Below are 22547 nucleotides of genomic sequence, written 5' to 3' on the forward strand. Positions count from 1 at the left end.
TTTGCTTTTTTCTACAATAATAAAAGTAGAACTTATATGTTTTCTTTATTTGAATTCATTCATTTACTTCTTCGCGATGGGTAAAAACACTCCTTCATTCATTAAAAAAAGAAAAAAAAGAACTAAGGGCTTTTGAGCCCTGTGCAGAAGACATTTTGATAATGTGAGTAGTCTGTGGTCTCGTTGATGCGGCTGCATGATTCAGATTTCGGCACCAACTTTGGGATTTAAACGATGGTACGAGGTTGAAAGAGAAAGAAGCGGAATGATCTTGGTGGCCGTAACGGAGCAGAGCTATAACTTGATTAATTTCTCGTGCGGATATTTGAATGTTTATAATATCCACGATGATGGTACATCACGATAGTAACATCACGCGTGTCTTTATGTTATTAACAACGGAATGCTCAGATCATCCATATAGCATATAAGACACGTTTGATCGCCGAAGTCCTTTATTATGTTAAATAAAACAATATAATGTCATGGTTTTATCCATGCAAGGGCAAAGTCTTTTGCAGAGATTTGCAGCGTGACCAGTTTTCTTTGTGCCTCCTGTCACCGTCTATGTCCAGCATGAAGTCTTAAAATTTAACTGCCTCGACCGATGAAATCGGCTCCCATGCATAATTCATTTTGCTGTGAGCATCGAAGCTTGCCATTTATGTTTTTTTTTAATCAGCAATCTGTTGTCATGGCAATCTGTCTCGATCTTAATATACAGTGAGTTTTAGCCTTCTGGTATCGGCGCTTCTGTTTCCAGTTAATTCCGGAGTCTTTGGGCCGGACGAGTGTTCAAAAGCACAGCACAATGCGTGTATAGCGACTATAAAAGGCAGTACCCATATTTTTTGTTTTTCTGTAAATCGAAGTTGTTCTGAAATAAACCAATTCCTACGAGTTTAGTGAAGATGCGATGCACTGCACACTTTCTCCATTCCGGATTACCGGAAAATGTCAAATCGTCGCTGCAAGTAAAACGACAAAACTGCATGTAGTAATGCACAGTGTGCAGTGACTGTTAGTTGACCCCATGGCAATCAGGCATCATGCGCCGAGAGACCCACGTTAAAAATAATTTGCATTTAACCATGCGACAATACCATACAAATCATTATATTATAACACTGCTGAGTGATCTCACTCACTGTCGTGTATGAAATACTCCGTCAGGATGTTCACCTTGGTGTGGCTTGTTTTTTTTTTTTTTTTAATCGTATTATTTGTGCCTTGTTTAGGTACGTCTTTGCTCAGCCTGTTCCAAAGAGTTTGTTCGGTTCCCAACAGCCTGAAGGCACTGCTGTAACTGCAAGACATTATTGATTTACTCCGTGGTGTCTCGTTCGAAGCGTCTTACGTAACATCAGAGGCGATGTGGTTTATAGATGGACTGCATGTCTCCGGATATTCTACAGATACGGTTGCGTATTCTAATAACATTTATCTTACTTTAATTATCTCTCCCTGTTCCTGTTTAAATATGTTGTTAGTGATTTTAGTTTGCATAGCAGTGGTTTGTCAGAATTTGTTTTGCAGATGCTTTGTATCTTTTTTATAATTCAGTTGTATTTAGTCTTATTAAGTGTGTTAATTAAAAAGAGTCATTTAGTAGTTCACTTTAAGCGTATGCCCATAGGGCATGGTGTATTTGTAATTCAAAACATCCTTAATTGAATATTTGAATTAGGCCGAGAGCTTTGGAGACAAGATGCATTTCAGTTCATCATTTCACTGACAACCCCCACCCTCACCCCCGTACACACAGGAGTACTTTCTCAGTATAGGAAGTTTTTTTTTTCTGAAAGGCTCTTCCACTACATACCCCCCTCCCCCTCCCCTTCCGCCCCGTAAATTTTATTTAGAGGCTGAGAGCTGGCCTTTGTCAATAAGTAAGAAGAACGCATGAAAGTCTCTCTCTGGATGCTAACAGCTTTCGCTTTCTGGTTTCTTTTTCAGTAAATCGGCACTGAAGAGGCAATCACCGCTTGGCAAAACATTGGCAGTATACTCATTAGGACACAACCGTGAGTAATTTATTTATTTGTTGTTTTACATTTACTGCGGTCGCCGGGCATCCCATTTAGGGTGTCCCTGCCTTGTGCCCTGTGCCACCAGACTCGTCGTGATTGTTACTGAATAAGCGCTTATGGTAGACTGACAGATAGGCTATATCCATCTATTCTCTCACCACTTATCCTGGACTGGGTTGTGCCGGGCTGGAGCCTCTCTCAGACACCGATAGCTGTATCACACACAGCGCGCGCGCGTATGTGTGGAATATTTATATGTGGAAAGACCTGCGTTTTGTATTTAGCTGGATAGCGCTCGTCACGAAGGGGCTGATTCGAGGGGAAGTAGCCCTGTATACGCCTGTAGGGTGCAATGCGAAAACACCTCCCTCGATCTGACGTATCGCAGGTGCTCATGGAGCCGGAGTCCCGATTTAGATGAGACTATTTGCGGTGTCGCCCTGCACTCGCTGCGCTCTCCGGCGCTGCTGAGACTCCGGAACGGTCACGTGAGCCGAAGTCGCACGGCGAATGAAGCCGTTTCCGAAGCATTGGCGCATGCCTAATAGACATTCACCGATTGATCTGATGGAGTGACCATCACTGGGAACTGTGAGGGTTAACATCGAGGTTTATTCTGGTCTTTCCTCTAAAAGGGTGACAGGCTGGCATTTGGAATAAATGGATCTGAAATTACATCTGAAATGAAACAAAATACACTGAAGATGTCGGTACAGTGCTCGAGAGGTTTTTGCAGTGCTGCTCTTTAGTGTAGAGCCACGAATCCTCGTGATGGAGATTTGGCATCACCCAGTCGTGTGGGGAGGGTCCCTCGTGCTAGGCAGAGCCACAGAACTTGGAGCTCCAGTGGTATGTGATTGATGGGGGCTGCAATCCCCAACCCTGGGCCCCCTGCACTCAGCTGACTTGTACCCACCTGGCTTCCTGGCCAGGTGTAGGGGTCTCATTAGATAAGCGGGTGTATTAATCACGACGGCCCATGTTAATGCCTTCTCTGTTCTGGGCTGTCCGGCCCATTACCACCACTATCACCCGCCATCGTGGTGTTTCCCGTTTTTTGTAAACCAGTTCACCGTTAATCCTCTTAGCCGCCGCTCCCCCCCCCCCCCCCAAAAAAAAAAAAAAAAAAGATAATCCAGGGTGTGCTTCCTTGGCAGGCAAAAGCCGCAGCACGCATTTGACAGCGACTGTGAACCGTTATCCGGAATTCAATCCTGGGGGGGGGGGGGGGGGGGGGGTGTCAGCATGTGACTGGCGTTGTTGCTTTTACTGGCCACCCTGCCGATTTAGAAAGGGCTGAATTCTTTGCCGTTTAACAACCATTATCAGGCAAGTCTGGGGAAAATGTCTCCAATCTGGCATCTCCTTTGGGCTCCTGTGCTCAGCTGAAATACCCTTTACGTCCTCCTTGACCTCCTTTCTCGACGGTTTACGGTTCCTGCTTTGGATTCACGCCGGCATCGTGTAACAGTCGATCGTTCGACTCGACAGCATGTCTGGTGTCACATTTATTGATTCGGCCGCGCTTTCCTGTGACTTTATTCTCCTGATCAGATGGTAATAACATAAAAATAACAGTGGGGCAGTCTTGCTTTTTTGAGGTTCCATATGAAAAGCATCAAAACCACTTCTGGCCCAAGAAGTACCTCATGTTTTTATTGCTGTTCTTATAGACCGTTTGAGGTCGCGGATGATGTGACCCTCAGTGTTTGTAGGTTGTGATTTGAGGTCTGTGGATTTGATTTTCTTTCTGCCATTTCTGTGTGGCTTCTCTGTGTTTCTCCTTGTGTTCTTAGCGGTTCCTTCCTGGCTCTTCCTCGCCACAATCCAAAGACGTGGTTGAGGTGGACTGACGCCTTTAAATTTCCCGTGGTGTGTGATTTTGTGTGCATGTCTGTGTATGTTTGCATTCTCCCTGTTAGGAGCTGTAATCCTATCCAGTTAGCAAATTACATCGTTGGACTCCTTCAATTGCATAGTTCCAGAATGCCCCTCAGAATACCAGTGCATGTTACTGTTTGCATACTTTACCCTGCGAACAGTGTGATGTCTCCACCTTCTCAATGGACAGTAGAGGCTACCTTAACATTTCAGAGGGAAGTCTCATACTCAGACTGGATTGGAACATGCCATTGAAGTGTGCCTTAAGCGAGGTGTGAAGTGTGCCCAGGGTTCGGAGAAGACGGAATCTGTTTAAACAGCCACCTCTGTTCTGTCTCTTAGATCTGAAGGTGCTCGCTGAGAATATGCACTAAAATGGGGAGGGAGGGGAGAGAATCCAATCGCACCTGCGCTGAGATTCCTGCAGGAAGTTTACATACACTTTGTGATGAACAGCAGGGGGCGAGAGTGAGCTCTCCTGGTGGGCTGTCATGGCGGACCCCTGTGACGCTGTTCTGACTGTTGTCTCACCTGCTGATTTTCTTTATTGTGAAACCCGTCCTCGCTGGAACACTGCCGGCCAAATCCCCGTGCCCTAGACGGCTTGCCAACACCGGGCTTGCTCCAGATCGTAGATGGCAGCCTCCTCCAGTCGCGGGGGCCTGTTTAGCAGGAAAGTGATGTAATATTATGCAATATAGCGGGTGCACAGAGCTCAGCAGTCTGAGGGTGACAGGGGCGTTTGTTCCCGGTGCTGAATTAGCATGACAACGACTGTTTTCCTTGCGTTCCTTCTGGAATTTCTGATCTTTGGGGTTTTTCGAAACCAAAGAAGCCTTTAAGTTAATTGTGCATCGCTGTCTATCTCTCGGATGGCCACCTAGGGCTACTACAAGGGACAGCGGTCAGTGCAGCACGTAAGTATGCAGAGTGTTAGCGACCGCCTAGGCGCCCTCGCGGTGTCTGTCACAACATCACATATTGCCTTGGAAACGAGGAAATGCGGCACCATTGTTTAGCATCATCTGTCGCCCAGAGCTGGCCAGGCGTCTGGCAGAACGTCGCGTCCCCTTTGCCACGTGGGTGGTCCTTTATTTGTCGATGGCCATGATGTGCCTATAATCGTGAAGCCACAACACCTGGACCCATTTGTGACTGCGCTGCTAGGACCCATACGATGTTAACTCTTTAAGACGTCCCGGAAGTGCTGTGTCATGCTGTATCCCTGCTCCCCTAGTAGTGCATAAAAGCCAGCTGTCACTATTACCACAGAGGATAATTAAGTCCGTGTTCCTGATTGGGCTAGCCAGTGGACGGCCCTCTTTGTTCGGTCTGAAAATAGCCCATCTGGCTGGTGTATGCCTCGGCCTGCACGCGGTGTGCAAGCGTGTGTATTTTAATTGGCGTGTGGCACCTTGTAGGTAATTGCCTCTAAGGCCTGATGAAGGTTACATGGCAACGGGAGATTGGAGCCTTTGGGGCTTGGCCACAAAGGGGGCATGGCATCCCGGGGGCGTGGCGTACAAAGGGGCGTGGCATACCAGGGGCATGGCATCCCGGGGGCGTGGGATCCTAGAAGTATGGTATCCTAGGAGGCGTGGTATACCAGGGGGAGTGGCATACAAAGGGGCGTAGTATACTAGGGGGAGTGGCACTGATATCTATTACTCCAGAGTCTCATTTACCTTAGTGCAGGAACACTGGATGGGGGGTGGAGGATTTGCACTTGGCTGGGTGAGGTCTCCCGCGGACCCCGTCACAGTGGAATGGGTAACTAAGGAGTGCGTTTCGTACACAGGTCGCCTTCATTTTTCCGTGTCTCCAAGCCGTGTTTCCATCTGTATTTCCGAGCCAAAAATAGACAGAAACCGGGTCTGTGCTCACCCAGCTGGCCCCATCTGATTTGGCCGTGTAGATGCAGAGAGGAAAAAAAAAGATACGCACACCAAATTCACTTTCAGCTTCAGTCAAGCGAGAGCCTGTTTAAATATCAATATTTGACCTTGTTGACATTGAACGTTTGGGTAGGGTAGGTACTTGCTCATCCATTACAAAAATGTTGCCTTGATTGGATGTGATTGGCTGATATTTTCTCCTCAGTAAATAAGGGTATCTCCGCGTTGAAGACATAATTGGAAAATATGCCAGGTCGATGAGCCAAAGAGCTTTCCGATGAGGCTGCTCAAGAGACGATACTGAAACTGTAAGTAAAATCACAGATTGCGAAGTATGATTTAACCTTCAGTGACCTCTCTTGGTTGGAATCTCCAGTTCCAGTCTGGCAGTATTGCAGTGGCTATTATTTGCTGCCAGGGTTCCTGGGTATGTGTTCTGCTGTTCCATCAGCCTCAGGGAAACTTTGAATAGATGCTGCTTGACTGACTTTGACATTTTCTTAACCATGACCTTGTTAGTGACCAGATCAATGGTCGCTTGAAGCCTATTGGCTCCTGGGATTCTTGCATCTTATTTAGTGTTTTAAACACCATGGCAGTGTTTTCCAATGCAGTCCGCGGGAACCCAAATCTGGTTCACATTTTTGCTTCCTCAGAGCTCCCTGTCAGACAGTCCATATTTTTGCTCCCTCCCAGCGCCCTAAGGACCGGACTGGGAAAGACTGCACTAGGGTGAGTGACAGACTTTACAGACTGTTACAGACTTCTGATGGTTATACAAATCAGTTAATATAGGCGACTTGTACCAACGGCGTCATCGGTGATGACCTTCCTCTGCCTGAATAATCTGGTTGCTGATAAATCATCTTATTTCTCTTGTTCAACACCATGATATTAAAAAGGTAAAAAGTGTCATTTTTCACTGCTTGGAAAACTGTCAGGTTGCTGTAGAGGAATCATCTTATATAGGTGTAAAAATGTATAATTATTCTGCAAGAAAACAACTCTTCATGTACAGTGTGAATCTCGCTCTTTGTTAAAGAAGCACAGCCACTCCTCGTTTAGCAACAGAATTCCTTTCCATTGACCAGGTCATTAAGTGAAATGGTCACTAAGTAAAAATCACGGTAACCTAGGTGTGACCGTGATTGAACTTTACCTCAGCCTTTCACACTCAGTTTCTTTTATCCATCATGAAGTGGACTTTTTCACATTCTACTTCTCTTTCGCTGCAGTGGGCGTTGTTGTCAGGTGTATGAAGTTTGTTCATAAACGCCTGTCTCAGTTAGGAAATGCACTTTTTTATTACCATGGTATTTGCGAAAGGTCGTTAACTGAGCTAGTCGTTAGGTGAGGATTGGGCGTGTAGAGTATATGCTACTTGGCCTCAGATGTGACGGCTGGCCTTATTTCTGGAGGGGAGGCTCAGGGGCTTTAGGGGATGGGGGTGGGGGGGGTGTTCAGCTAGGGTGTGGCAGTTTGTACTCAGAGCTCGGGACACTGCCGGTTGGCCCCCACTGGCAGAGCACGCCCTTAATCAGTCTCCCGGGGCAGCCTGCGGGTTGGGGCAAGTCGCTGGGGGTGGTGTCCTGCAGTGTCTCTAATTTACTTTCCCTTCCCTGCAGGTTGAGGCTGAGGGGAGAGACTGCGGGTTCGGGTGAAGGGTGCTGCCGGGGGCTTTTTGCTGAATCACTTCCCGGTGCCCTCCCTGACTGCCTGGCACCATGACAGCATCTGATTACGAAGCTCTGAATCCCAGAGCTTTTTAAATACAGACTTAAGGTTGCAGTGCAGTTCCGGAGCACTCCCCGGGTTCAAATCCGAGCCCCTCCCTGTGTGAGGAGTTTTAATGCTCTCCCCCTTCATACTTTTGCCTCTGCCAATGCCCCCCCCCCCCCCCCCCCACACCCCAACATTCCCCACCATGACTGTGTACTGGTCAAGTGGTGAGGTCATTGAAATCCTTACTGATTTTCTGTAGGCCTGGGGACATTAACTTAGAGTTGGTCTGCTGGTCCAGTGCATCATGGTCTTGTTTTGGGCCACACTGGCGATCTCTGCCCCTTGGCACTGATCTACAGAATTGGCTTATATCGTCTCCGGTGTATGACAAATCCAGGGAAAAGGCCAGTCTCGTCTGCGTAAGATGACATAACCCACAATATACTGTGTGTTCTATCAGGCGCGTAACAGTTACTCTTACGAATGTCACATTTTCCAGCAGAAACTCCTCAGATATCATTGTGGCCCCTTGGAAGGGACCTCGATCCGAGTCTTTGATTTGCCTCGCCGTTCTCTTCATGAATTTAATTACGTTTATCTAAAGCAGCTTACAGTTCTTATCCCTGTACACGTCAGGGTATTTCACTGGCAGTGTAAGTGCCCTATTCCCGAGACCTGACCTGGCAACCTTGGTGTTTGCTTTCCGTTTCATCTCTTCCCTCAAGCTGTTGTGCTTTAGCCCAAGCAAGGTCTCTCTGTGATGGCAGCCAATCATCTTAGAGGCCATTAATGTTTGTAAATCTGCCCACACACCCCACCTCGTACCCCCTAAAAGGACTTGGGGGGCTGTTTTGCTCTTGGGTCACCCAGTATAGGTAGAAATTACAGAGGTGTGCCTTAAGGGGTGTGAGGTGCACAGCGTTCTGCAGTATGGGTTGGAGGTGTGTGTGTGTGTGTGGGGGGGGGGTAGTTTTATATTACATAGTGGGGACTATTTTTCAAGTCTCGTATTTTGCTCGGTTACTTATGGGTAAGGTTAGGGCTGGTTAAGGGTTAAGGTCGTCATGTTGGGATGGAAAGGAAATGGAAAGTCCCCACAAAGATTTTTAATAATTACAAACCCGTGTGTGTTTGTACATACTGTGTGTGTCTGTGTGTGTGTCTGTGTGAGTCTGTGTGTACATACATGCTTCTTTTTATTATTCCATTCATGCTGCCCAGCTGGAATGCAGGGTATAGCCTAGAGAGGCGGGATCTCAGGGACACTGGCCCCCAGCTGAAAGCTGACTGGTCCCCAGGGTGCCCCTTCCCTGTCACTCATTGATTCGAACCATATCATTGGCTAATGATAAGGTTGCCCCCTCTTTATGAATTATGGCCCTTCTTTTGCCTCCCACCTTAACAAATAGTGTTAATCCCCCTTCCAAATCAGAACCTGCTCTGCCTGTAGTGATTCCGGTAGTTGTTGCTAGCCACAGTAACGTAAACGCATAAACATTCTTTTCATTGTTAGACTGCATGTAAACCAGACATGTCTGATCTGTCAGGAGAACTGCAGCAGAACTCAGCCCAAATACATGCTGTTTAGGTGAATCAGTGTCTCTAAATCGTCCTTTGTGCAAGTGAATAAACACTCTGAATGTCTAAATCAGACATCTGCAGTTTGCAGCAGTGTGAAGATAAAAATAATTAACACGTAGAAAAGAATGTATTAACACAACTGTTTAGTTTCTTAGCAACCTCCTAAAAAAATTCAAGCGAGTGCCCGAATCGCTAATGACATGGAGTCGAGCTGGCTGCTCTGAGGTCAAAGCCAGGCAAGCGCTAATGCGGGCTGGAAGATCTTGGGCTTTAGTCATCTCAAATCCCCACCGACGAGGGAATATCACCCCCGTGGAGAGTTCTCAGGAGATGGAGCACTCCTCTTAATGAAGTCTCCAGCAGGCATGGCAGAGCGAACATGGCGACGGAGTGCGATACCTAATCGTGACAAGCCCCTCTTAGCAGATAGTGCTCATATTTCGCTTCCTCTCGCCCGTTCAGCTGATTAAGGCAGCGGTGCCGTTTTCCGCCTCCTGACAGGCGCACTTTGCCGGCGGAAGCTGCGCTGTCACGGCGACGAAAGGAGGGCCGCGGGTATTGTTCCTCGGCGACAGAGCCGTACGTCGCCATTGGGAGATCTGATAAGCAGGGCCGGATCCAGGGATAGCAAACTAGGCGGCTGCTTTGGGCCGGATCAGAACGAGGGAGCCGCGAGTAAGTCACGAGAAAAAATGTATATTTATATATTCATAAATAAGAGTCCTTACAGAAATTGGAAAACTGAGAAACATGTTCGGCTGTAGCTGTAGGCAGAACAGGCAGATACCAAGGGCCCCCAAAGTGACATGATCAGTAGTTTTCTTGGCAGGGGGGCTCCAAAGTAAAGCTTCGCCAAGGACCCCAGGGTCCGACCCTGGTCCGGCAGAGGAGAAATGGTGAGTCGCCCTTGGCGACGCCAACAGCAAGTGATCTTGGTGATGAAGCCTGTGTTCTTAGCACATGTCTGAGAGTCGCAGGAAAACAGCGAAGTGGCTGTTTCGACGTTTACCTTCTTTGGTCGTCTTCTGTCATTCTGTGGTGATGTGCCTGTCTGTAAGGTTACATATGATCAGAAGCTCCCCCAAAAAGGTGCTGCGGAGGCGGTGCGTGTGGCTCGGTGGGTTCGGATCCTGTGCCTGTGATTGTGAGGTTTGAATCCCCGGGTTGGCAGAGTGACCCCACCACTGAGCCCTTGAGCAAGGCCCCTAACCCACAATTGCACCATCTGAACTTATTTACTCGCTAAAAAATGTACATTGCTTTCGATAAAATGTGGCAAATGTAAAAAGTTGGGAATTATTTGTCCAATTTTGTCATTTTCCAGTTTTCCCCATCATCCATTTTAAATAAGCATATGGAACCACCGGGGTAACCTTGGGCACCTTTTGTTAGGGGGGGGGGGCTGTAAGGGTGAAGTGAGGGGCAGAGGTGTAGCTAGAAATACCATGCCTGAGAAAATGGGCCCAACCCAGCTTGGCTTAGAACTTTCAATCTGAGGAAATACGGCTAGTTCCTCTGTACATGGTATGGTTTGGAACCCCCTAAATCTTTCAGGGTATCCGTATCCGTCTGAAGCCCCTAGGGGGGGTGGTGAGTGGGTGATGAGTGCTCTCAGAAACAAAGGCCTTACTGCACGGGGAGAGCACCCATTCCCAGAGGGACCCTTCCCCCTCCAGCCCTGGGGTGTCGGCCCGTGTCCCTCCTGGGCTCCTGGTTCACATGAGCTGCCTAGCAGAGCCGGAGTGCTTCAGCTGGCTCCGTGATGTTTTTAAGCAGTGAGGGGAGCGGTGTATATCCGTGCATGAAGCGCGGCCCACTTTCCGTGCAGGTGTTTGTTTAGCCAGCTGTGTTGTCCCCCCCACCTCATTCTCTCAGCTTTAATTGCAAAGCGTCTGTTTTAAGAGCTACAATCAATGTGACTGAGCTCCCCGCTTTTACCAGTTTAAACATTTTGCTGGCAGATTAAGTTTGCTAAACACACAATTATAGAAGCACCGACTGCCAGTGCGTGTCAATAGGGGTTTGAAGTGGCCCGGCGCACCACCCCCCCCCCCCCCCCCACCGGTCACCTCGACCACCGGACAACTGCGAATGCATGTGGAGCCAGAGCCAAGGACTGCTTACCATGGTTGTGGGCAGAGGACCCCCCCCCAGGATATCAGAGAGCCTGCCGAGTGGGAATAGTCATTCTGGAAATTAAATTAATCTGCCACTCTCTTTCAGAGGGGTGAGATTGGTGGGCTGTTTCTTTTTTTGAGGACGGCTTGTAGTGTTGATGTGCCATGTGGCTCTACAGATTATAGAGATTATATGCTTGTGATCTGTAGGTTGTGGGTTCTAATCCCAGAGTTGAGCTCGGCCCTTAACCCTCCATAGCTCCCTGAGAAACTGCCTATCCCTACTTTCTAAAAACATGTAGTATGTTATGGATAAAAGTACTAGCTTTACTAAAATGCTGTGATGTCAGTCTCTTTTAACCCAAACCACAGAGAGCGCCCCCCATTGGAAACTCAGCAGTACTACCACAGCCTCTTCGGAATGTAAGACGTCATTCTCGTCTTTGCGTGACGTTTAAAATAATTTTCATTGATGGGGGAGGGGGGTTGCTTGGTATTCGCATCGCTCTCTTCTCGAAGCTCACTCTGGAGTGGTTCATACTGGTTCTAAAATCTGGTCCTAAATTTTTTAGCTGAAGACACATGGAGATGCTCTTGCTTTGGTCCTGGTAGTGTGATTCCGGGCGACATTTTGAGCCCCCCGGAATGCAAACGTGGGTTGGATTTGGGTTTTTGTGCACTCTGAGGACTGTGTAAATGAGTTTGACATTCAGTCTGTGTATTGGGGTGTGCCCTGTTTGTACGAGTTTGATTTCGGGGAAACACAAAGCATCTTCCAGAAAATTGAGAAAATTAAATTAATGAGGTTAACCAGCCTTAGTGATCTTGTTTGGAAGGGATTGCTTAGGTCTGTGAACGGGCTGACCGTGTTACTGTGTGTGTCTGGGTGTGTGTGTTTGTAAGAGAGAGAGAGAGAGACAGTGGTGTGTGTGTGTGTGTGTGGGGTGGGGGGTACAGAGGGACACCCCCCCTTGAAGAAAACAGTATAGGCCTCTGAGGTTATATAGCCTTCTCAGGATAACGGTCAGATTTTATCAGCAAGAGGCTTTTCGAATGACATTTCGCTATCGGAGAGATCAGTGGCAGGGACAGGACTGGCTTCTTCAGAGCCGCACTCTACTTTCCTGAGGGTTCCTGGTAGGCCTTCCGGAGCACATGTGATGTTCTGAGAGTGCATCTGTGGTTTATCGCTGTGCCCCGGTCGCCAGAATAAACCGTTATACAGAGGCATATTTTAGAAGGAACGTTCTGGAAGACGCGTCCTGCCGTTTCTCTCTGATTTTTGGATCGTGGCCATTAAAATATATTGATGTGACTGATTGAGTGTGTATGCCAAAGTAATCATTTGCTGATGTTCTGGCATGGGATGGTGAGAGGAGCCACATCACGCAAGGATGGGAGGAAGGGATGGGGATTTTATTGGGGTGTAAGGATGTAGGTGGGCTTGAGGAGCAACCTGAAACCTGTTCCAGGAAGCATAGGTCATCTGACACCCTGAATTAGGGAAAATGGATACACAAAAACTGAAAGAAGCATCGGTGAAGGAAGACAAGTTAGACAAGGCTAGGCTGATCAGGTCAGGGTTAGAGTAAAGCAAGCTCAGGATTAAGTGAACTGGTTAACTGAACGAGTGATAATCATGGGAAATCCACGCCTGCCCCCATCTTAGGTATAGCTACTCATCGTCCTATTTACACATTCTTCTGTTCCTGGCCATTCCTGGAAACCATGCCCAGAACACCAGATCTCTTTACTTCATGCAGAACACAGAACAGGAAGTCCTGATCTGGATAGGACATTCTGAAGACCCAATGGCTTGTGCTGGTTGCTCCAACCAAGCCCGGCGCTACGCAAATGAGCCGAGTCCTGACTCTTGCTGACCCGGACACCTGTCATCATCTGCTGAAGCTTTGAGCTCCATTATGGAGCAGCAGACAGCCTGTGGACGGATCCCGTTTAAGAACTCCATCTTTGCTGCTCTCGGCAAGGTATCGCCCGGCCGACAGCACTGTAGATTCAGCCCATGCAATCTTTGGTGTCATTTTCCAGGTGGATACCCTGACAGGAGATGGTAGGAGACGCTCCCGAGAATCAACTCTGCTTCTGGCCAACAGAAGAGTAGGAAGTGTCCCAACCTGGAAAGGGCATAGTTGCCCCTGGCTCAGATCCAGCTGCCACAGGCAGTCTGGATTTCATGCCGGCACTTCGGTGTAGTAACGTGTTAGGTTGCAAGGGTCTTCCAGGCGTGTGACGTGAAGGGTCACAGGTGAGGCGGGCTGCACCTACAGTGCTGTGGGTATCCGGAATCAGAGCATTCAGTTCATTTTAGGGTAAAAAGCCTATGCGTGAGCTGGAGCACATGCAGAAACTGGGAGGAGCCCCTATCCACCGTCGGCCATCTTGGCTCAAAATGACTTCTCGCTAAAATTCTCCTCCAAGACAGAGAGCCTCCTCATGTACCAGGAAGTGAAGGGAGAAACTGACAGGGTTCTAACCCATCCCCCCACCCCCCTGGCCCGGGGTCAGGGACTCCTCCACCTTGGCGGGACATCAGCCTTGGTGTGAGAGCTTATGATTTAACTCAAATACCTGGGCCGTAATTTCTCACCCCGTGAGCTGCTGTCAAGCAGGGGGAAGCGGCGATTGAAAATGTGTCGCTGTGGGATAAATAATCCCACACGCCGCGCCCACTGTCGAAATTGCTTTTTAACTGGGTGCGGATGACTGTACGGGACCTATAATTCACATGTCACTTCCTGCCGAGTAAGGGGAACTCTTAGCGGCAGAGAGAAAGCACAACAGGAAACAGGAAGGAAGTAAAATCTGTTTGCCTCCACTTTTGCTTCCATCTTTGGTGGGACACAGCAGTTTCAACCCCCCCCCACATTCCTTCAGTCGTTCGGACCCTTCTTAATTACTCAGCTCACCACATGGACCCCCACAAACACATCTAGCCTGCCAGCTTACCTCAGAGCATGCTGGGTAAGTGGTGATTTACTCTGTGTGAAAGCGAAATGCATAGTGATGAGTTTGGCTGTGAATCTGCTGGTCATCCAGACCCTGTAAAAAGTTTGGATGAGAAAGTAGTTGAAGGTATGCTTCCTGCAGTTTTAAATGGCCATCCATCCATCCATCCATCCATCCATCCATCCATCCATCCATCTATCCATTGGCATTTAAACTATCCAGTATAGAATAGCACGAAAAATTTTAAGTATGCTTTTTTTTTTTGCACATGCTCTCCTTTGAAGCACACATGCAGTTGAGAGGGAGGTGGGGTCCGAGCCCAGGATCAGCCATTTAGCTGGTGGCCCTTCGGCATTTCGGGGGTTAAAGGCCTTGCTGAAGGGCCCAATGGACATGTGCACAGAGGTCTGACCTGCTGCCTCAGGGAACGGAGAAGGCAAGGCCGGGGAACATTCTGGATGGAATGCCAGTCCATTGCAGGGCACACGCACACACACACACACGCACACACAGGGGTATGTAATTATATTATATGTGGGGACTCTCCATTCATTTCTATGGGGACCCAACATGACAACATGACAACCCTAACCCTAACCCAGCCATTAACCTTAACCATGAGTAACCAAATAAAATATGACACTTTTAGTATTGTTAGTCTTTTATATTCACAAATCTTTGTGGGGACTTTCCATTGTGGGGGACATTTGCTTAGTGTACATAATGCACACACACACATGTCATGCATATAAATTGATACCATTCTAAATAATTTCAAAATATATGCTAAATATATATATATATATATGCTAAATCCACAGCATATATATATGCTGTGTGTTGCGGTGTTAATCACTGGCAGCTTTATTTATGTGTGGGGGTGCACCGTCTGGCTGTGCAGTTGTCAAGCAGAAGATGCCGGTTTCTGCTGATTGAAGCGGTGATGCCGTGGAGGTCGGCCGGTCGCACGCACTGCTCTTCGGCCCCGATACCTCCGCTGATATCTCCCCTGTCAGACACGCGCAGCCCCCTCTGAGAGATCTATTTACACAGCCTCGCCATTGTTCCTGCACGTTTTCCAGTGTACTTGCGTAATGCAGGAACAATAGATTAACATGTGGGCTTTTTTTGGGTGCCCCACAAGAGCGGGATGTAGTTTGAGATAATGGCCTGTTTAGGGGCCGTGGGGCTGGGACCGACCTCCTTTGTTGGGTTAGTTATTGGGGGAGGGCAGCCAGACCCCGTTGTAATATAGTGAGGCCAAGATTCAACCTCAGGTGGCCGGAGCCAACTTTTAAACCAGACATGGTGTCTGTTGCTTATGTTGAAGCCTTTGGTGCACCTGTGCAATTTTTAGATGATCCCTAAGAAGCTGGTCAAATCTAGTCCAAACTGGTTTAGGAGCAATCTTATTTGCATATTCTTCAGCTGTTCCTGAGGGAGTCCCCGCACTGTTTTTGGCTCTGTTCTTAGTTCACGTGCTCCTAATGAGCTCCAATGCAGGTTGTCACCTCCCAGAATTCTTCTATCCCACTGACACACCTAGGAATGCTGAAAGGGGGGGGGGGGGTGAAAGGTCTGCGCTGGGGGCCTAATATGATGTGATTTCATGGGGCCCAAAATGTCTGACGGCGCCACTCGTCATGTCACACGACAGCTACTCTGGCCTCTTTGCGTTCCAGACTTCCTCTCGCCCAACGTTCAAGCATCTAACCGTCTGACCCAAAAAGCGAGAGAGATGTGAGCATGAGTGGGGGTGGGGAGGTGCTACATCTAGGGGACAGTCCATTCAGCTGCAGGGGTAGCACTTGAAAAACATCAACAGCATTGAAGAGGCCCATTTAGTGAGTGTTACCCTGGCTTGGATTTTCACCACTTCCCCCCTGCACTTAGCAAGGTTTGGATATATTTTGCCAGCAGTTTTGTTTACATTTTTAGTTTATTATTTTCCATCCACTTCTATAACCATGTTTCATATATAGTGTGGTATTGAATCTCTGGAAACACAGGGCATGCGCACACACAGACACGCATTTTTGTATTGATATCTGTGTGGGGACAAGACCCTAATCCCAACAATGACAACCTAACCGTAACCGTAAGTAACCAAGCAAAATACAAGACAGATTTTTATAAAATTGAGTTTCTCCTTTTGGGGACTGAAAAAATGGTCCCCACAATGTCAAAATGGCATGTTTTTAATTACATTGTGGGGACATTTGGTCCCCATAATGCAATATATAAATCATACACACACAAAAACACTCAGTATTGGCAATGTAGACATGCCAATTTCCTGTAACCATGTGTTTTTGGAGACATCCTGAGTACTGGGAGGAAACCCAAACAACATCGATACTGTAGAATAAGTCATTGTGTCACAACCCTGTCCTTAGGGAACCCCAGTGGTCCACATTTTTACTTTCTCCCAGACAGAGACCCTGCACATTTGAAACCGTGGACTCTCTGGGGGTCCCTGAGGACCAGATTGAGAAACACACATGGAGCCAGGGAGCGGATTTAAACCCCAAATACAGCATGTGTGAAGTCGCAGTACTGAGCTACAGTTCCGTCCTGAGGCGATTATTAATGTATGTTAAATTGCCGTCTTGTACATGGTGATTTGTGTTGCCATGTTGTAGGCTAATATCCCTCATAGGTAGCAGCGCTGGAGGAAGCTCTCCACAGCTGACTAATTATGTGTTATGTGAATTGATGCTGTAAGTACCTTTAGAAAAAAAACAGCTTCTTAAATAGATGTAAATCCATCCCCGTTAAATGCATGTTTACCTGTAGATGTGGCCACCAGGCTGTGAAACAAATTGCCATAGAAAGCGCAAAGATACAGAGCCGTATTTTCACCAGCCGCGGATTTACGTCACATGGCGTCTACATGTTAAAAACAGCTCCTGGCAGCTCCGAAACTGGCACCTCATAAATTTTCAGGAGCTGTTAGCAAGTGTAAGGTGGCGATGCACAGAGACGGTCTTCTGGGCACGTAAGCAGGGGGAGATATGTATAGACGCGATCGGGAAATAGGCCTATGCAATGTAAATGATGCATAAAGATGTTCTCATGTATGATTAGTGATTTTTTAGGGCTCTGCTCTGAACTGTCCTCTTGGTTAATCGCATTATTGCTAATTTTTATAACACCAATTCAGTTGCTGCTACTGTAGCTTGCATCCATCCGTCCATTTGTCTATCTATCTATCTATCTATCTATCTATCTATCTATCTATCTATCTATCTATCTATCTATCTATCTATTCATCTTTCAACCATTTATATAGTACAGTGATTCTTTTTTGTTTGAATTAATGCAGAATTTGAGAACCTCTCACATGTACTGATTCATGCACGACTTAACAAGTTAACAAATTAATTGTTAAATCCACAGGTACAGAAAAGCTCGTTAATATAATCTGCATCACCAGGAGCTGACGCTAAATGGCTCTTGAATACAAGGTGTTTGGGGCAGCGTGCAGCTTAATGGTTAAGAAATGAGACACTTGACTGGAAATTTGCGGGTCAAGCCTTCTAAGAGCGGAGAGAATGGGACGTTAACAGGTATCGCGCTTTGCTGAGTGCGGCCGTCGCTGCGGACCAGACGGCGTCTTGAAAACAGCCCAGTCCCCTTCCAATTTTCCCACCGAATTGTCGTTCTCTGCTTCTCTATTTTTCGCATCAAGAGCGTCATTTGCAGGGGATCTGTGGCGGTGACCTTTGGGGACGATAAGCAGGGGATAATGCCCATTCAGTGTGAGGTTAACTATCAGCCCTGCAATCCGCCCGGGGGTTAAACAGATTCACAGACGCCATGACTGGCTTAAAGCAAACTCCCGGAAATATCGATGCCCTTGGCCCTTCATTTTAATAGCGTTAGAGTTTCAGGTTTTACGGGTGATTCTGAACGTGGGTTGTGGGTTGGACGCAGAAGACCTGCCCGTCGAAGCTTCTTCAAACTGCATTAATGTGCTTTTTCGCTGGATATACTGGACACGAGGGCGGCTGAAGGTTTCCGGCGTCTCCGCAGCCCGAGTTGTTGCCGCATACATCTCTGGTGTCTGTGACGGCCGTGACAGAACGGGAGATGGAGTGTGGATGCCCAGTGGTCTGACTCTTCATGGGTAAACATTTCTCAAGGTGTGAGGGAGAAGGCTTTGTTCCCTATTTGCATTCAGAAACCCAGCACTGGAATTTTAAATGTCACAGGGCTGAGAATCCGACGGATGCCTTTGTTTTGTTGTGATAGTTCCACACTGTGCTTCACATGCTCATCTTACTGTGTTTTAGGGCAGCTGAGATTCTGTCCGGCTTGAAACAGCACCAGTCGAGTTTCTGTCGCTGGGGCCCGTGAATCAAAGGTTAGTACTCTCTTTCTCTCACTCTCTCTTTCTATCCCTCATTTATTCGCTATCTCCCTCTCTCCCTCCCTTCCTCTCTGCAAAGTCATGCAGAAGAGCTGTTGTGTCCATCACGTGTGCCAGAGGTCTGTACAAGAGTTTGGTCATTTTCTCGCCCCTACAGGAAGTGACCTCGCTCCGTGGCGGTTTCTCGTGAATACATTGCATGTGCCAGATGATCAGGTGCCGAATCTGAGCGACAGTGAGGGAAACCTTCAAGGTTTTGCAATCACCTGTTACTCTCACTTAATACTAGAAAACTATACAATTTGTAATAGAATAAATCCTGCCTGGTTCTGAGACCAATTGGCTGCTGAAGCAGTCCCCAGTTACAGGAGTTAAGGTTAATTAAGTCTTGATTCATCTCTTTCTTGGTGAAGAAAGCAGAACTGCAGCCTTGAAGTTCGTAGCGATGAAAATGTCGGACTGAGAATTCTGTGGGATGTGCTTTAGACAGCACACAACTGCAATATTAATAGGGAGAGCTGAGGGACAACGTTATATAGCATGAAGGCGAGAATCCCTTTGGCTGGAATGATTTATTTGGCTCGGTCTATGTTCTCCACCGGGATTCTGGCCTCCTACCACAGTCCAGAGCATCCCTTTCCTCATGCCCTCTGCTTGCATTGAATTAGTTGGCTGATGGGTGTCAGGAGAAGAGAGAACTGAGTAAACAATGGATAGATGAGTCGTGCGGGGAAACCACATGAGGCATCGGCTGTGGAGTCCAGCTCAGCTGAGCTTCGCTTCTGCTGTGTGTCAGATAGGGATGGACTGACGGGTTAAGCTGCCCTGTGCGTCCTGTCGGGCAAGAGCAGAGAAACACATCTACCTTCTTCTACGCCTGCATATTTTTAAAATATTCACATGATCCACGATGCCAAACGAAAGCCATCACGGGTCTCCCTCTCAGCACAGGATGCTTATATGCTTATGCCAGCTTGCGAGGAGAGGTGAGGACCCCCCCGCAATGTGTGTGCTGCTGGCCCCCCGCTTCTCCTAGCGACCCATTTTTGCACAGTAGATGGTAGACCTTGCTGGAGAGCAGCAAATGGTTGGGGAACGACACCCAACAGAAGATGCGCTATGGATCTACCTAAACCCCGGTTCTTCAGTTGGTAGAATTGCCTTTTTCTTATAATCATAACCTGTGAATCCAAGCAGTTATTGGTGGTGCATGGCATTACTGACTCAGCTTCACAAATGGCTTCATTGTAAAGATGACATCCTGTCACAGAGAGACGTCCTTCCAAGCGATGAACTTGAGATGCTCGCCGCCTGCACGCTCAATAAAATGAAAGGGCTTGAGTTTTAATTACAGCTTCGCGATGCAGCTGCTATTTCTGGCACTAGGTGCTTCTGACGCCGCCAAGAATTTGGCTTTGTATCTCCCGTTAAAATGGACGCCAAAGGGAAAGTGGGGATCTGCAGGGGCTTCGGAGGGAAAGAGGCCCAGGCCCCCTTTGGCTGGACGCTCGCTGGCTGGCTGGCTGGCTGCACGCATGGAGGCTGCCTGTCCTCGCTGCTGCATTCGAGGGGCTTTGTGAAGCCAGTGAAATCTAGGCAAGATCTGAAGAGCCCACGGCCAACACAGATCTTCTGACACCAGCCGGTGATTTCCGTTAGCTTGCAGTACATGAGGCCGCCCTGTAGGAGGCGCTGAAAAGCTCAGTCAGTGTGAAGGTGCATCCATGTTTTTCAAGTGGTGGACGGTGATTGTTGTAAAAAAAAAAAAAAAAAAAAAACCATCACACATAAATTCACTGCGACCATGAATCTCAAGTTCCACAGAATTTAGCTGAGAGCAAAATGTGATATTTCCACACGTAGCTAGATCTGGCAGGAAGTCTGGCCATGACATGTAAAGAGTGCAGGCGCATCTCATTTCAGAGGCTGTTTGTTTTCCAATCATCTCCTTTGCATTCACGTTCATTGTTCCAGACATATTTGGGAATCTTTCTCCGGTTAATACTGAATCAATCCTTGTTGTAATTGCTCTGGTGTGCTGCTGAAAATGCTTAATTTATCAGTACACTGCTCTGTGATTCCTGCCTCACATGTTCTGCTTGTTGCTGTATGTCATCGTGTCGTATCAGTGGGGTTGGTAGAGCTTGCCTGAGATCAGGTGATCAGTTTCAATCCCCTGGTCACCAGTGTGATTTTAGCACTGGGCCCTTGTGAGAGGCCCCTAACTGCCAATTGCTCCAAGGACTGGTTTCTGCTTTCTCAAAAATGTTACTTTGAATAAAAGCGTCTGCTAAATTAATAAACGTATAATGTTTCTGCAACCCTAAAAGAACAGAGGTCGCCGCTTTAATGAAGGTGGTGATGCTCCTGGCCATATGACTGAGGAGCCTGTGTTCTGGAGCTGCCTTTCGGGGTCTAATTAAACCGCGTTACGCCCGTCTTGGTGTTCAGCTTGACCCGTCAGGATTAGAGGTTTTCTGAACAGCGGCTGTTTTTGGCTGATTGATTGTTTCTCTAATTCACACCCTTGTAAGGGGAAGCGTCAGATAAGAGGGAAATGTCAATGGGATCAGATTTAACGATTCCTCCGGGCCTTTTAAAACTCAGCTCCTCGTCCCGTATTTCGCTTAAGCCGGAGTCGCAGAGGGTTTGAGTTGGTGGGCGGGGCTTGCTTTGATCCTTCCAATCCGCTGCACTCTTACTTTGATCCATCCAATTGGCCGCCCCCCCCTCCCCTCACTTGGAGCTTTGATATAAAGCCACCCAGGATGGTTTTGGCCTCTGATGGTGGAATGATCTCACAATGGGGGAGGGGCTGGCTTGCCGCCATAGCTGTGTGCGCCGAACCTTGACCTCGCCGGCATCCATACCAGCTGAGATCCATTTTTTGTTTTCTTGTTTTCAGCTGTACCTGACATGTTTTGGCTGTTTATTATAATGGGGTGAAATGTGAACCGCTTTCGGGGAAATCTTATAGATATCTGAAATAAATGTGGAGAAGGCTTGTGGTCTGTGGCAGTGTTTCTCAGACTTATCCTACTGATCTTAGCATGTGATGCGTTTGCATCATAGTGTCTCTTGACTCCGCCCTCCCCGCCGTGCCCCCTCCTGACATGGCATCCCAATAAACAGGGCCACAAAAATACATGGCCGGGCACCTGAAAAATTGTACTGATCGCTCCCATCTCAAAACTGTCCCACTCACGGCCTCCCCCCAAGTATCTGGACCCCTGAAAGTCTTCTCCTTCGTCCCCCCTTTTGGGTGGCTGTGCCGATGATGTCAGCCGGGCCCCCGCCTTTCCCCACTCGAGGCCTTCCACTGGGCTTCGAGCAGCTCGAGTGCTTCTGTCTCACCGGGACGTCCGGAACCAGCCAGTCAGCACTGGCCTTTACCTCTCAGCTCTGCTGGAGAACCTCATGCGGTGCGTTTCTCATTTTGATCATGGGGAGGGGGGGACAAGGAGTGATCGAGGAATGGAAGGGATGGCAGCATGGCTCTGGAAAAGCCGATTCCACCTGGAAGTGTGCTTCTGGGTTGAGGTGGGGTGAAGGTGTGATTAGATGAAGTGCTGTGTACAGTATGTACATGGTGCTGACTTTGGCTAGGGCAGCACCCTATTCCAGGCCACTGGAGATGGATGCAAAGGATGCTGAAGCAGCCGAACTGGCCTGCTTCCGTAAATACAGACGCGCATCGACACGGAGCTACAAAGGATAGGTTTCGGCTAAAGGGTACAACAGAAGGGCCCCCTCCTTTGGGAGTGGCAGGATTCACATGAGTCCTTAATGCCCCCTCCTGTCCAAGCAGATGGCGTTCCCCCCCCCACGATGGAGGAGACAGAACAGAGCAGTGAGCTGTTTGACGGTGAATTCTCAGGTGGAGGCAGGGGGGCATGATTTATTCTCAGCTTGTCATCGAGTTGGAGGTTTCTGTGCTGCCATCGGTGTTGAACCTACTTGCCCCCCCACAACTGTCCAGGTG

General features: G+C 48.0%; 1 protein-coding gene across 8 annotated transcripts in view; it reads left to right on the plus strand.

The window, feature by feature from the left end:
• LOC125739058 (synaptotagmin-1-like) overlaps positions 1-22547 on the plus strand; it is a 114647-nt gene that overhangs the window by 34947 nt on the left and 57153 nt on the right. For 3 of the 8 annotated variants that reach the window (XM_049008742.1, XM_049008743.1, XM_049008744.1), the window contains exon 2: positions 1957-2024. In XM_049008742.1, coding sequence (XP_048864699.1) covers positions 1957-2024 — 68 coding nt within the window. Of the gene's footprint in view, positions 1-1370; positions 1421-1956; positions 2025-6030; positions 6115-6519; positions 6539-18488; positions 18560-22547 lie in introns of those variants that run through there. The other 5 variants (XM_049008747.1, XM_049008746.1, XM_049008745.1 and 2 more) reach the window with 4 other exon arrangements.

This window comes from Brienomyrus brachyistius, chromosome 3 (assembly GCF_023856365.1).
Source record: "Brienomyrus brachyistius isolate T26 chromosome 3, BBRACH_0.4, whole genome shotgun sequence".
NCBI classification, from domain to species: domain Eukaryota; kingdom Metazoa; phylum Chordata; class Actinopteri; order Osteoglossiformes; family Mormyridae; genus Brienomyrus; species Brienomyrus brachyistius.